At 31.1% G+C, this 17,133-nt stretch overlaps 1 protein-coding gene across 1 annotated transcript; it reads left to right on the top strand.

Moving 5' to 3' along the window:
* Positions 1 to 780: 780 nt before the first annotated feature.
* Positions 781 to 16,159, top strand: Gsc (goosecoid homeobox). Its single transcript, XM_089224333.1, has 3 exons — positions 781 to 1,768; positions 8,706 to 8,974; positions 14,587 to 16,159. Exons 1-3 carry the CDS (start codon positions 1,300 to 1,302, stop codon positions 14,818 to 14,820), a joined length of 972 nt encoding a protein of 323 aa, XP_089080459.1. The 5' UTR covers positions 781 to 1,299; the 3' UTR covers positions 14,821 to 16,159.
* Positions 16,160 to 17,133: the final 974 nt, after the last annotated feature.

Here is a 17,133-nt window from a genome sequence, read left to right as displayed (position 1 = left end):
TCCCAAAAAATAATGATTTTTGCCAATCGTTTTTGCTCCATCGACTTTAACTCGTTGAAATACATAGGTACAATTTTATATGCATTTATATATATAGTTTGCCGCCAAAAACGAGGGTGGAATTTTTTAAGTGCTCCGCGGGGTGCATTATAACTGAGCATGCGGCGGTCCTGCAGACACTAGCAAAACATTGTGCGGAATAGAGATCAACTCGAATATTGTATAATAATATTATAAAGCACAGCCGGATATAGACGCGTAGAACAATAACAAACTATATTATAATCTTACGGTTGACTTTTTACGGTATGTGTTTGTAAATAATACCTGAAATCATATAATGTTTAGGAAACGTGCGATATTATCATCATCATTATATTATATATTATGACTTATGAATATGATTATGCGTTACTCGGCGAACGTTCGGAAGAATTTCGTCTCCGGGGGCAGGGTGGGATGCCATTGGCGATGGATTATGTTGACAAATCACAAAATAGCATCAGGGGCGGCTGGTGAGGAAACTGAGCGCGCGCGACCCATGTGTCAGTGTAAATAGATAGGGACAGGGACCGGTGGTGTGTTGTCGGCGGTAAAACGCCGTGCGCGATGATCGGTATTCCGCGGCGGGGTGTCGTCAGCGTCGTCGAGTGGGTGACGGCGGCGGTGGTGGTGGTGGTGCTGGAGGGTGGCGAATAAATGCCGAACGACGCCGATTATGCGAGCGCCGGCGAACACGCCCCCTCGGGACCGCGCAACGGTGCCGGGGTGTACCAGCCCCGCGGGCAGTCGACCAATCGCGCGCGACACCCGATCCCGAAGCGGTGTATTGCCGACACCCCACTGTAGCCCGCACGCTAGTCCGCGACGGCGGTAATCAAACGTAACGCGCGGCACTTAAACGATTGACGGCTCTATTAAACGTTTATCGTTGGCGCGTAATACTGAAAAACACTGAATATAATTCATATAATTATATACCTGCAGTGTGTGTTTACCCGCGGTATATCGCATTACTGTATAATATATACTATATACATTTATTATATCGGTACGTAAGATAAACCGATTTTTATTAATTTCGATAATTTCTACGATATATAATTATTGTCGCGAGTAGTGTTCGCCGTCGTACCGAAAATTAACATTATTTAAACGACGAAACGACAGCGACTATGACGATTGCGGCCGTACGGTGAACGCCGTCGTAGCTGACCTATTGCACCCGATCCGCGAACAGGCCACACGTCGTTGTATAACATAACTATATATAGTTCACGTTCACGTCCGCAGAAACCGATGAAATTGGACGGACGACTTGGCGGGACGACGTGCGACGGTGGTGGCGGTGCTGTTTACCGCGCATCAGCGGGTCTCAGCGACAACGGCGATTGCACGGAACGGCCACCGACTTCCACCACCGTCGCCACAGCCGCAGTGGACGAGCGCGGCTTGACGTCGCCGCGGGAACAGTGCGATTGCGACTCCGACGCCCGTGGACAGGCGATGGCCACCTGCACGGCGGCCGGTCCCGCGGCCGTGCCGAAGACGTCTGCCGTCGGTTCGTCGCTGTTTACCATCGACAGTATACTCGCTCCGTCCAGGTCGTCGGACGTGTCGGCCGTCACGGCAGCATCCGGCCGCAACAGCGTGACCGTGGCCACGGCGGCGGCCACCGGGTTCTTCAAGCAGCCGTTGAGCTTTGGACACCTGGCAGCTGCCGCAGCCGCTTCCGGATATGCGCACTCCACTGCCGCAAACTTCTTAGGTAAGTTTTGACGTCGAGTACAATATAGGTATACCTTTAATATCTACCTATACCTAAATAATTATACACTTATTCAGAGGCGACAATTGAGGTGTTGTTAGGTGTATGCTTTTACGCATAATACCTACTTAATACTTATCATCAAGATTGAATTTTGGTCTGGCTATAATTTTTCTACGTCCGCCAAAAATATTTTTTATTTTTATTTTTTAATTGGTCTTAAATATCGAAAACTATGTATGGTCACGTGCGATATTATTATCAATGTATTATTTAAATACAAATATAAAAATGTTGGTTTGTAATCAATATTTTGTGTGTGACTAAGGATTTAAGGATTTGTGTTTTACATAGAATATTCACGTACTTATAATATAATAAGCAATATGCTAAACTATAATAATCAAGTCGGTTGGAACTAAAAACACGTTTTTTATGAGAAATGTTACAACTTGTGTGTTTTGATGGGTATATATTTATCCAACTCTAATACTCTGTTATGACGATATAATTTTTCTTATTTTCCACAAATTATTTATCAAATAAGGAAGGTGGATTTGACACAACTATGTAATATGTACTATTTTATTACTCTTTTTATAGTTTGAATTTTCTTATATTATTACCTAATATTGATAACTATTTATTTTATATTTTTAAATAGCATTGTATAAATGATGTTTTGGTATAACTAATTTAAAATTTAAAAGCTTTAAAGTTTAATTAATAAACTATTTACTAGCATTTTTTTAAAAGACAATGAATAGAATCTGTAGTAGGTACCTATAATGAGCCAAGGAGCCAGGCCTAAGTAAATATATTATATACGTGCCTAGTCTAATGAATAATTTATAAGTCCGGAATATCGCTATAAATAATTTGTAAAAATGATTCTGCAAGTAATAAGTATAATAAATACTTTATCTAATTCTACATGTAGTTTGTATTTTTTTTAAACCATTTTTAACGATTATTATCCTTAGTGCAAACATTTTAACAACATAGAAACTACCTACTCATTAGAATTTCAATTCTATATATTCTGTATATTCTAATATTCTATACATCAAAATGTTCAAGGAAATCACTCGCAAAATAATCTGCAATAAAAAGGGAACCCCTCCCTCTTTTGAAAAATAGAAGTTTGTAACTTGATGTTTTCTTACAATTGGTCATTATCAATATTTTTTAGTTTTCCTATACTAATTTATTTATATAATCATATATTCATATTTCCTGAAACAATGCAATTATTATTATTTAATACCTTATAACAACTGTTTGTGTATTAATAATGTGATAATAGTATCTAATTACTTGCAGTCATGGTGGGTTGGTAGGTAGGTGTATAGCACAGAAGTGAAACTCTACATACATAACTTGCAACTGACCAAATGAATGTCCTCAATAGTCTTTGGCCTGAAAAATGTCTAGGTGCATATTTTTAGCTAATAATTCACGCGAGGTAACAACATCTATCGATTTATTTATAGCTATTAATTTATAATTTGAACCTACTTATGAACCTAACCTATGATAAATGTGTGGTTTCCTGAATATACAAAATGTATCAAACTTCAGTGATTTTGAGATGGGCTTAATTTATACTTGGTGGAATTGTAGTATCTAATATTATTAGTTTCATTTTGCTCACTAAAACTCCTAAAAATATTCTTAAACAGTTTTAAAATATTTATTATATCGTTTTTTAAACATAACAACTTACATATTACATGTGTTATCATGGCTATCTATCTTATCCCGGTATTATAGCGAAGTGAGATGAGTACTTAAATTTGTGAGGGAATAATTAGCGATTTCCGCTCAAACCAAGCATAATATTACTCGTGTATGTTATTACTTATTAATATTCTTATTGGGATTTAAATGTGGAAAGTATTCACAATGAAAAAATCATATATTGAGTAATTAATGAGTATTCTATTTATTTACATTGGTAAAAAAATAATAATAGGATGCAGTATTATATATTTTATATTTTAATTAAAGGTATTATAATTTGTTTTCTTAGAATCTAATTGAAGCGATCAAAGTTTGGTTTTTAAATTATATATAGTTTTTTTTCTGAAAGACGAGTTTCTATAGTAGCCAATTCAAGTTGGAATTTTAAGAGTTGGGAATAAAATCAAAAAATCACCAGCACATTTCTGAATAATTCGTAATAACTAAAATATAACGAGAATATTTATGCAATGATGATTATTTTTGACTAAATTGATTTTATATATTGTTGTAATTCAAAACGAATAACCGTTTAAGAATACTTGAAATTTTCAATTTTCAATTAATATTTTAAAATATTTTGACTCTTTTAAGCTAGTTAATATGCATCATACATTTTTAACTTTTTTATGAAAGTTTTTTTTTTCAATATTGGTAATATATAAAATTTGTTGTCGTAAAGCTTATAAATGTAATAAAATATTCCTTATAACTTCTTTCTAACTGGAATTAAAGAAAAAGTTTATCGTAAAGCTATATTAATTTTTATACAAGCATTTGAATATTGATAAATGTACCTATACAAGTTTTTCTATACCATATCATATCAATATTACATTTTCTTTCAACTTTTTAGTATGCTATCTATAAAATAATTTTTTTACAATAAGTCAGTGTAATTTCTGTACAATTTGTGTTGAATTTCTTTTAGTAGACGTAGTAACTGATTTTTTCTTTACCATTTTTTAATAATTTTAAGTGAGTTTGCAGTGCCGGATAGACAAGGTATCGGCCCACCGAGTTTTAGTTTTTTAACCGGCCCTAAAAGGGGCCTTTTTCAAATAAAAATGTATAAATTGATCTAGATTTGACGTAGCGCACAGAGTTAAATAAATGTATTCAAATTTGTGTTATGAAATAATTGCCCAAACACTTACGATCGACATTTTTTTTGAGCGGCCCACCGAGATTTTCTCGGCAGCTCACCTAACCAATCCGGCCCTGTGAGTTTGTAGCTACTGCCTGTCTGCCTACTATAATAGATACTAGACTAAGTAGACTATAATAATATATAGCACCTATAATCATTATGAATATATTTTTTATCATTCTGTGTTCAATCAATTAATATACCTAATTGTATTTTTATGTCTTCATTTTTCATCACAACTATAGGCTATTTATAGTATTATTATAAACTATCCATATTTTTTCAATCAACAAATTAAGTATTATTTAATTTATGTTTATATTTTGATACATTTTATTTTATTTCGCATAATTATGTAAAAAAAAATTTTGATTAAAAAAGAGATTAACTAGACGTTTCAATTTTCAAAATATATTATCCTATAAAAATTGTATTCTAAATAATACTAACTGTTTCCAGTTTTTAATATATGGACAATTATTTACCTATTATACTAATTGATATAGACGATTTCGCAATTAACGTATGGAACTAACCATCATATGGCTTATATAGTATAATATTTCTTTCTAAATTAAAGTAATTAGGTACTTATAGATATGGTTGAAAACTTACGAAAGAAATTGTAATAGTGACCATTTGAAACAACCAACATCAAATTTTAATAAAATGTCAATATGCAAATCTTGCCTTGTGCTGAGACTTATTTAAATATTAATGAAAATGAACTATGGCCATTCGAATAATGTAATTTTTATAATTGTATAGTTAAAACAAACAAATAGATGAATAAAATAAGGACAATATTACTTGGTTTGGGCTTCATCTTATTCAGTATTATTAAATTGCGCATGAAATGTTAATAATATATATTTCTAAATGAGTAAATGATATAATAAAATATTTATATATATATATATATATGATGTATTATTATATTTTAACAATTTGTATAGGTGTCAATGTTTGAAACTGGAGCGGTGTAAAATATATATACTTGGTTCACTTATAATAAAATATATGCTTTTGTACATGAAATATTGCATATTTTATTCCTAAGCACTGTGTTTTTTCGACACGTGGACAGCCGATAGTATTACAGACAAATCTCCCCTTTGCCATCACCCAGTAAACATCTGTGTTTTGTGTGGTATTTTAAATCCGTTTGCAATATGCAAAGGCTTCGCAAATAATTGCTTCGCGCATTCGAAAAGATCCTGTGGACCGTGTGAAGCCGCGCGGCCGTGCAATGCTTTGTGCGCAGTGTGACATTCAATTTCTGATATTTTCAAGTATAATAATAATAATGTAATGAAAATACACCTGATCGATCATAAAGGGGTTTTCGTGGATCGAAGGTATATTCGCGGGGTAGACGAAAACGCTTAAACCACACGCTGACAATAATCGCTTGTTGATACTCGTATACTTTATCATTTAAAAAACCAGTGACTTCCATGATACACACCGTGTTTTATAAACGCATCGGTTTAAAGTAAATATAAATTTCACAAAAAACAGTGATTTTCCAAATCCCTAGATAAATAAAAAAATACGTTTTAACGTTCGTATTACTACCTACATAGTACTAAATACATTGTACGCCATACTATTATATAGTTTAGACAGAAGTATTGTCTAATAACATTTTGTGCTAATAAAAACATTTGTCTATAATTAGACATATTTTTAAACCCGTTAAGTTATTACTGGAGTAGCTAAAACATCTGAAAAATTATAAGTACATTGAATCATCAGAAAATAACATATCAGCTATAATACAACGCACTTGGTATACAATTTTTCGAGATACAATAGTATGAACTATTGTTATATCTCGCGCAGTTTAATATTCCCCAATAATAATAATAATAATTTACTTTTTCAAAAAGCCCGATATTATTAAAAATTATAAACGTAAGATAATCCAAATGAGTGAAATATTATTAAAAATAACATCATTGTAGGTAATCGTTTAATTATTATTCATTGATAATTTATTTATTTTACTGGTGATCTGACCTCCTAACTTAAATAGCACAATTAGAATATAAGAATATTCTTGTAATATGTCTGTCGATTAATCATATATAATTCATAGTGAGCATTGCAAAAACAAAATCAGCTAGGTACATCCGGTAGAATAATGTGCAGTCGCCAGTCAATCGGTTTTCATTTCTCATAATAATATTTATACACTGTTATATTAAATATAAATATTAAATAATATAAAAAAATAATAAATCACTTAGGACCGCGGCGGGTACGGTTTTTAATTTGTAATATTCACAGCTTCCGGGTAGAGTTTTTGGTTGCTTTTTTTTCTATCCTTTCGAAGTTTCGCTCCGACTCCCCGGAATCGTGGTGGTGCAGTGCAAATCTATACGTCATAATAAAACATTTTACATATCATATAAACATATTACGTACACACGGGCGATGCTTAAATCTAGCAAATCCTAAGAGCTTTGTTTCGCTCCCCCGTCTACACTGCACACGTAAGCACCTATATATTCATCGTGTATTACTCGAGTCGAGGAGACCAAGCCGATGCCCGCGCACGCGGATCGAACTTTAATCAACCATGAATAAGTAATGCACAACGACGGCCGTATGTGTTTGCATTGTTCCCCGTCTGCGGTTCAAATCAGATCAACGGTGCCTCAGGCCCGGTGGTATAATACTATATTATTGTGTTATGTATATGCATATAATATGTGCAGTGTGTAATGTGTATACATTCACGTATAGGTAAATGATGATAGAATGTGTGTGTGTGAGTGTGTGTCGACCTACCCGCCACCCGTGTTTATGTATATGTTGCACATTGCTTGCGATTTTTCATCGAATTGCTTTTCTTTTTATTTTGCCCCAAATAATATTTATTAGACGCGTATTTGTTCTTTAAACTTCTCCGCCGAATAGTTTCTATATATTATATGCGCGGTCACCGAAAAAGCATAACATACTATATAATATTATGTATATATATATATATAATATGTATATATTATACTATATAATAAGTAATAACCATATATTACCCAGAGAGTTATTTATTATTATTATGATTATTTGTGTGGGACCAAAACACTACAGGGCGCAGGCAGGATCAGTATCAGCAGATACATATAGGTGACTCTATACAAGTTTATTATGACGTGCCAAATGATAAATAGGAAAACAATTCTAATTAGCAAACATTTTTTTTTTTATTCAAATTTAAAATTATATTAAGCCAACTGACTGACTGTATATATATATATATATATGTATATATCCAGTCTGCAGTATTAGCCATGGCCTCACCTGTAATTTTCTAGCCTATGAGTAGGTAGGTAATAGGTATATAGGTACTGCAGTTAATCGCACATTTACATCGTGTCGTGTTTTCATGATCGTATATGCGTTTGTGCCATACGTTTTTAATGTATATACCAAAAATGCAACACCAACGAAATGAATACTGTACCTACATTTGTACCCGATGATAACATTTTTTAAATTTTTTTTAATCGTTATACTTTTCTGCACTTAACTTTCAAGATTTTCAAAGAGAAGAATTCTATACGTATCGACCGAGAATAGTTACGTACCGACTCGTATCGAAGTCTAAGCCCGATACAGGTCAGTACGTCTCACTTGCATATTGAACGTCTAACTTCTTGAACATTCAAAATTAAATCGATACGTATCGATACACTGCAATTTCTTCCTTAAAAATCTTGTTTCTGTAACCACACGGCCAAAAGTCTAATAAATCCATCTATTAAACCACATATGGTAGGTATATACCTTAATGCAGGCCACATGGTTAAACTAATCAGATAAAATTAATTAATACTACGCGACATGACAAAATGTAGTGTGCACATATTACACAGCATTAAATGAGCCAAAAGAAAAAAAATTAACGTTGTTCTACGGCCGCGGTAGACATGCAGTCTGCGATTTTATTTTCTCGGCAGTTGAGGAAACCACGGTATTATAGTGATCTAATTTGTTCGTTTGTTTGTTTTTTTTCCATTATTGGTCACATTATAGTTGCCGCGGCTGGATACCAAAGCATCTATCCCAGTTATATGATGGCCATGGCGGTGACGGGAGGCCACGGGACTGCTGGCGGCCATCATCACGGTCCCGTGTCTATGTTCGCCGGTCCGCCGGCCAAGAGAAAGAGAAGGCACCGGACCATATTCACCGAGGAGCAGCTCGAACAGTTAGAAGCGACTTTCGAGAAGACTCATTACCCAGACGTGGTTCTCAGGGAGCAGTTGGCGCTGAAGGTGGATTTAAAAGAAGAACGAGTAGAGGTTAGAATTTATTAGTATCTATTTATTTAAACTTTAAATTATAGACTGTATGTGGGTGGGTATTGTTACGCATTTATTTACATCACGGGTGTACGTCACCAAGCTATATTCACATTCGAATAGTTGGGGCATATTATTATACAATATGTTTGAAGGCAATTCAACCTGCTATACGTGCACGAGAATCCCGTAGGGAAATTCCCTCCCCCTCAGGAATTTTGATAACTGTACGTAATTTAAAATACCTGCAAGCATATGTAATATAGTTAGCAAAATCTTTTTGGAGTGAAAAAGTGTCAACAGTGATGTAGTATGCTACATTAGAATAGAGATATACTTATAAAGCATACCAAAATATAATAATATAATAATATAGTCGCCTATACCTAATAATTTGACAATTTAATTTTAATCTTGTTCTAAGTGAAATTTAATTTAGCAGTGAGAGCACTTACCTTCGTACAATTAAGTATAATTTATGAATTCTAAATATAACTTTCAAGCACGCATTTCGTAATTAGAAAAAGAGGATAGGTACAGAAAAACCAGGTGCAGGATACTGGTTATCACTTGCCTCACATCAATCACCCCAACATAGGGTACATTTGATTTATAAATCTGATGGCTGGAAATTTTGATTGCATTTTTAAAATAGTTTTGAGCCGAGAAAAGTTAAACCAGTGGTTGCTAATTGTTTTATAATTTCTTCGACATTTTCTTTAGTTTTTCTTAAAGTGACATAGACACAAAGACAGCTTACAATCGAATTGTATTCGAACACAATAAATTAGTGAGTAAAAATACCTGTATTATTATTATATATAGTATATTTAATTAAAAATTGAGAATCGAATCTCGGTGTATATTTAATTTAGTGAATAAGTACTTTAAAGTTTATAGAAGCAATTTTTTTCTAATAATTTTTTGAGTGTAAAAAAAACTCGCCGATTCGGTCGAATAATTTTAAAGCACAGTTATGTGAACCGAACAATTTATATCATAATTATAAAATGCAATATTAAAAAACGTTTCTATATTTTACTATAATATTCTGCACCAAGATGAGCAAAGCGTATATTATAATATTAAAACGATTAAATTATAATATAACAAATAAATATTTACCATATTAGTATTAGTATATAATAGTACCTATATTACATAATATGTTATTGATAAAATATAGCATTTATTTAAATAATAAATGTAAATCATTTTTATGTTTAGATTTGGATATTCGGATATTGGTGTATTTTTAATTAGTTTTGAGTTTTAACTATGCTAATAAAATTATAACTAAAACACATTTGAAAAATTATTTATCATTTACGAGAATTAATGTCATATATATCTAATAATTTGATAAATATAAATGGGTAGTAAATATCGATGTAGTATATTATCTTTTCTCTCATATTCTAATGCGGTTATTACTGAAGCTTGCTATAAACGATTGTGAAAACTCACACATGTTTATTATTTTTGGGGTGTAATTGATAGAAAATCTATAGAATATAATGGAGTTGTCAGGGTTAAGAGGTTTTTTTTCTCTCTTTAGCTGCTCATTTTAGGGGTGAGAAATCATGTTCTGAAGTGTTTTGATTGGGTTCGGTCGAATGGCTTTAGGGTAACAATGAACCTCCTGGATTTATTTTAATTAAATTTCATGATATGGTTTCGTTTTCTCTATTTCCGTAACAATATTGGCATGTTTACAAGACGAATTAATGGGAAATGGCTTTTATACAGTTTCATCGGCGATGATTAACCAACTTAGGGCACTCTGTGCTTTGTTGATCTTCGAACCCTTATAAATGAAAATCTCCAATTGTGTCAAAAGCTTTTTATTATTATTAGCTGTTTTGCCAGCAGAATTCATAAACCCATAAAAAAGAATAGTAGATTTTCATCAAAATATATTAATTTAACCATCATTAAAAAGCTGTAATGTGTTTTTTTTAACATTAACTATAGTATCTTCAATTTACGAAATGTAACTTTTTATTAGATATAATTATTTCGATCTATTTTGAAAAAATAATTTAGAATACAATATATTAAAACAATTTATTTCTGGGAAACAATTTTTTAATTTTTATGTTTGTTTTGTACTATATTCACTATAATAGATTATGGTTATTGGCTATATGTTTACATATTTAATAGTTGTAGCCCCTATAGATATATTATTTGACATATAAAAATGGAAAAAAACTTAAGGCCTGCTTTAATGGTATTTATAACTAAATTAAAGTTAATAATTTTCTCTGGATTCAATATTATGCTCATCGGCAACATTATATTAATATAATTCAAAAGTATTATGTAGTAGAAAATATTTTTTTCCTTAGGAGCAATATTATCATTATTTTATTCTTACAAGCACACTATTAAAATATAAAACATTTATCAATATTCTTATACTTTGTTGTAATATTTAAAAATAAAGCAGCTCTCCTTCATTTGTTTAGATTGTGTACAATGCACATCTGTGTGTCGACTTTCGTTGATTTAATAAGTATCCTCATCTTTACATAAGTTTAAAAAAGCAGACGGAAAATTAAAAATAATACAAAATCCAGAAAGAACCCTAAACTTTTTATAAAATATATCCTGATACCCGTAAGGAAGAGGGAAGGAATTACGCAAAAACAATACGTCAATTTGATAAAGAATCCTTTTAACGAAACATAAACAACTACTAAGGGCACTAAGGCGAGCTCTGTGTTATTTTTTCATAAAATATTATTATTTTATAATACTATATACATAATAAATATTTTTTTATACCATATATTTATAAGAATATGGCTGGCTGAAGTATTTTTTTTTTTTTATTATTATCATAAGGCTATTCAACTGTAACGCGGAAAATACAATAAGCTCCCTGAGGGCCACCGCCATCCCCGGTCATCATTCAAATCCGGACGTGGGAAATTGAGACACTTGGAACCAATAGAAATATCTGAATTTTTTCTGCATACATTTCACATTATAACATTTTTCTGTATCACCTTCTAGAAAAAATGTTATTTATAGGTACATGTTATATATTATATTAGTCATCTTATGTTATTATTTTATATCGTTGTTATTGTGACCTTTTATAATAATTTTTATATATAATAAAATGTACCTATACAGAGACCCCACAAGGGGGGTTTTATTGAACTATGTTAAAGACCATTGAAATGAATTTGTAATTTTTAAACATTTTGAATTTTGATAGGAATTCTTATTTTACAGGGCCCACAAAAACATTTAGTACGGGGGCCCAAACTGTGATCTGCCCCCCCCCCGGCTTTTACCTACATATAATCATATAATATATCGGTAAATATATTTTAAAATGCTATAAATTCTGCATATAATAATATATATATATTCATATCTTTAGGTTTATACAACAAAGCATTAAATACAAATTTATAATGGCATCATATTATATTATTTTTTCTATCTATAAAATATATAAATAAACATCCTCCTGATTAAATTGTTTCAAAAACACAGGATGACGATTATACCACAGCCAAACAAAAATTCTTTTTTTTTATTACATTAAGGTACTCCTAGCTTACGCTATCTATACCTAGAGATGTAGGAAATGTAATACAGTCCGTTAAGGCGTGTTAAGTGCGATAATTAAATTTTACAATTTTAAGTTAGGTGTTCAAAAGTTAAAGCCCCGAGATATAATGTTTCTTGAGGAATTAGGTCGTGCGGGCGTCCACGTTTGAGGCGGCGTTGTGGAGGTAGTCTGATGTTGATGTGATTCGAAGAAGCTCACAGCCAAGGGTTTGATATGTTCTTGAAGATTTGGAATTTTGAGGTCTTGTGTATATTTGAGTTCCTTACAAACCATGGAGCGTTTATAATCGTTTTTAAAACTTTGTTTTGAAATATTTGCAGTTTTTTTAGATGAGTTTGTGCACAATTCCCCCAGATAGGGCAAGCGTATGTGATTAATGGACGTAGTACTTGCTTATATATAAGTAGGGAAAGTTTTTTTTGTAGTGAAGACTTCCTGTTTAGAATAGGGAAGAGCATCCCTAGACGTTGATAGGCTTGTTGGAGTTTAGATGAGAGGTGTGGCCACCAGGTTAGTCATTTGTCCAACGTTACTCCAAGGTACTTGACGGACGGCTTCCATGCGATTTGTTCGTTGTTAAAAGTTAGCGGCGGTAGAGTAAGAGTACGGCGTAGACTGAATAATACACTTACGCTTTTCGATGGGTTAATTAATATTTTCCAGTTCACAAATTCTAAACAATATAATATTATGAATATAAACACTAAATATCATGTCTGTATTAAATTTGTCATACCTCACACCATCGAACAAAATAGCACATTCGCACCCCATTATACATTATATATAGCCCATCTACCTGTGTCACACTAGAAAATTCAACTGATCCGTGAACACGTTGGTGTGTTTATGAAACCGAAATAATTGACACAAAGGCCGACTTTGACTGATGTTCCGCGATATATGATAATATTACAATTTATTATCATTTAGCTATATGTTGCTACGTGTAGCGTATTTTGACATTTTTATCGTGCATGCGACAATAAGGGAGGTGGTGGCATTTTTTCAATGGTAATAATCAGAGTTCTTTGAATCAGTGAAAGAATATTTTATAAAAATATGAAATAAAAGCAAAATTCAATAAAAAAATACCCCTCATTCCCTTTGAAAAAAAAAAAAATATAGTTACATAATATAGAGATGGACACATAAAAGCGTATTTTTGAGATTATTAAAATATATTTTTCTACGTTTGTAAACATCAACATTTATTTATTCTTATTTTATTGATCAATTACATAAATAGTTTCAAAATAAAAAACAACAACCTAATTTGTTACCTTTAAATATATGAGGTTAATTTTTATATACATGTATATTACGTTTCTTTGTCTTAAAATTGTCTTCTTTTAGCGTACCTGTGTATAACGGGATGCTATTTTTTGTTTAAATCACAGTTTTTTAAAAAGTATTATTTATTATTGTAATTTTAGCAAAAAACGTATAAAAACATTTTTATGTACCTAATAGAAATATAACATTTTAATTCAATTACGAAGCCTTTTTTTATATCGTATTTCTGCATTTCTTTATGGCAAACATTCAATTATTGTTCCATTCATAAACATAAACTTATTTAGTAATTATATTTATATTCCACATAAAATGCATAATAAAATAAAAAATATCCTTAAACTTAAGATGTGTATTATATATTATGAAAGTTTAAAACATGTTTTAGGTATTTATATAAAACTATTAGTACATTTTATGAACTACATACATTATATAATATTTAATAAATTTTAACGACTGAATAAATTATATTTTAAAATTTCAAACATTTAAATTTAAATTTTGTGAATTAATTAAAGCTATACAAATTCCTAAGTATTGGGAATATTGTTTTATAAATAAATAAAATTAAATATTTTAAATTTTGGAAATTACTCAAAGTGATTTTATTAATAATATCCCGTGTTAATGCATGGTGTGATATTTTAGAATTTGTTCACATCACTATTAAGTCCTTGTTACATTGTATTAATATGAATTTGTTGTGTCTTGTGTTCCTCAGGTATGGTTTAAAAATCGTCGGGCAAAGTGGAGAAAGCAAAGACGTGAAGAACAAGATAGACTGAGGAAAATGCAACATCATCTAGTGGAACAACCTGGGGTTTCTAATGGGCTAGCAGCTGCAGTGGCGGCAGCCGCGGCTAGGGGGGGAGATCCAATGCGGTTAGTTCATCTGCACGTGGACGAAGAAGAACTCGAAGAAGATCCCGATTCTTCGGACTTGGAAGTTGCTTGAGTAAATTCTATCGACTGAATAAATGATTGTTTGTCTTTTTTATACATCTCTTGAGGAGCTAGTTTTTTTTTTTGTTAACTCAGAGCGATGCATATATATTTTTAAGATGTGTTTTGATATTTTAAAAGCGTTCCTTTAAACCAATAATGATAATCAGTAAATATTTTTTTGTTATTAACAATATTGAACACCTTAACGGCTCTAAATATCATAATTTGTTACCTATAATATATGCTTTTTAAATTTATAATAATATGTGTTATAAAAATCTAACGTAACATAGGTTATATATATTACACATATGATACAATATATAATATTGTAGGAACCTACTTAAATAAATAAAATATTTGAACAAAAAATGTTCGTATTATATAAATTTAAAAATTAAATTTTATTACATATACGTTAGGATAGTATAATACTAAAAAGTATTTGTAACTAATAAATAGGTATTGATTACGTATTATGATTGCTGAGCTTTTTTACTTATAAATTTTCTGTTCTTGAAAATTTTACAAAAAGTCACAGACCTTTATGCTTTGTATTATACTGTTAGTGTAATTGATATAAGCTATATAAACATATTATACACATCTCACCTGGGAATTTACTTATTTTATGATACAATGGCGCTGTATATCCTTATAAATTATTTATTTATGTTTAAATTAGATTTGTAAAATTATTAATTATTTATGTAAATTGAATACTCGTTAAATTTAATAATTTACATAACATGTTAATTTAACATTATAATTATTACTTAATTTTAAATAATTGTCCGCAGTAAGGATTTTAAATTTAGTGTATATATTATTCTCATAATGTTAATTTGAACTCAAATTGTTAATGTATAATATTATTGTCTTTTTTGTAATTACATATAGCTGTATAACTGCGCACCTATGCATTTTCCGGAATCTTTTAGCGAATTTCGAACATTTAAAGTATATGCAAGTATTGTATAGAAAGTAGTTCAGACACATTGTCGGCGTATGGTTAATAATTATAGCATATGCAAGAGTTAGAAAAATGTTGTATAAATATGTAAGCTTTTTGTTATACTTGCTATACTCGTATTTTGCAATATATAAAATTGTACTTCAAACAATAATTGATCATTTATATACATATTGATGCGTAAATAATAAACATATTACTTACACATAAACAGGTATAATAAATAATAATATTGTTTAATTCAATTTCTAGTCACTAATGTATAATAATATATTCATACAATAATATTATCAAATAAGTATTATTATAATAAATAAAATATACCAGTTGTAATATGGCTTTATGTGCATTATTATGGTTTTGTACATTTTTTTTTTTTTTTGCTAGTTAAATATATAAATTGATTAAACCATATCGTATTTTTATATATTAAAAATGAATTGTTCCGGCAATTTAGATCTAAACTCTAAATTATTAAAAGCCATCTAGATAAAAACCTACCTACTCAACAACTCAACACTCTGACCGGGCCGTAATCGAAATATTAATCTCTTCAAACCTCCATACTGTGGCATGTAAAACATGCCAAAAAAAATTTGTGAAGATCAACAATTTTCTTTGATCATAATCAATTTAATAATTAAAATAGGTCAGGCCAGTGAAGCAATATGTTATGAGGTGACAATCAAAATTTTACTATATATAACACGTAGCATATACAGAGATTGTCGTCTGTCGTAAACTTCAGCAAGAGTGTAAATACGATAAAGATTGTACCAGAATAAGCGACGATCGAAGTAAACAAACTGGGCGAAATATTTTATGTTTGTTTTGTACCAACGAGAGTGTTATCGACCAAAGACTATAATTGAGTTTGATTTCAGTCGTTTTTCTTTTTTGCCTTTTAAAATAGGAACAGTTCTAGGAGTTACGCACTTATAGTTAATGAGTTTCTTTAAACCGACGGTAGGTATATGGAATCATGAGTTTTTTGATTCAGAAGGAACGAACTTAAAACCAACAAGAGCGTACTTCAACAAACTTTAGTCACAGCGCGCTAATCAAATTTATTTTAAAGACAGTCATCACTTCATCAGCTTAAACCTCAGAGTGTGTACAATAGTAATAATTTAATAAGGCGTCGTATAGATCTAATCACATGCCATTCTTTATGGTGATACGACAATTAATGTAATTCATTTTTATTATCAATATTAGTTTACCATCTCAGTCTCACGACCACGGTGGACCCATCACCTTCGATTGTTATTATTTCTGGAAAAACAGTTACCCCCTTACACCTGCACCTGATAAAAATAACTGACGGGCCCGAATTGAAGCGGCGAGCTA

This window comes from Diuraphis noxia, unplaced genomic scaffold (assembly GCF_037042655.1).
Source record: "Diuraphis noxia isolate RWA-SAM2 unplaced genomic scaffold, SU_Dnox_SAM2 contig0003, whole genome shotgun sequence".
NCBI lineage: Eukaryota > Metazoa > Arthropoda > Insecta > Hemiptera > Aphididae > Diuraphis > Diuraphis noxia.
The sequence above is the reverse complement of the archived record's forward strand: the minus strand, read 5'-3'. Positions and strand labels throughout refer to the sequence as shown.

What these genes read in the sequence shown, in the direction of transcription:
- Gsc (XM_089224333.1), top strand. Translation starts at nt 1,300, where the DNA reads ATGAAATTGGACGGACGACTTGGCGGGACGACGTGCGACGGTGGTGGC. An exon ending in CACTGCCGCAAACTTCTTAG is followed by an intron (nt 1,769 to 8,705) that starts GTAAGTTTTGAC and finishes GTCACATTATAG; the next exon opens with TTGCCGCGGCTGGATACCAA. An exon ending in TAAAAGAAGAACGAGTAGAG is followed by an intron (nt 8,975 to 14,586) that starts GTTAGAATTTAT and finishes TGTGTTCCTCAG; the next exon opens with GTATGGTTTAAAAATCGTCG.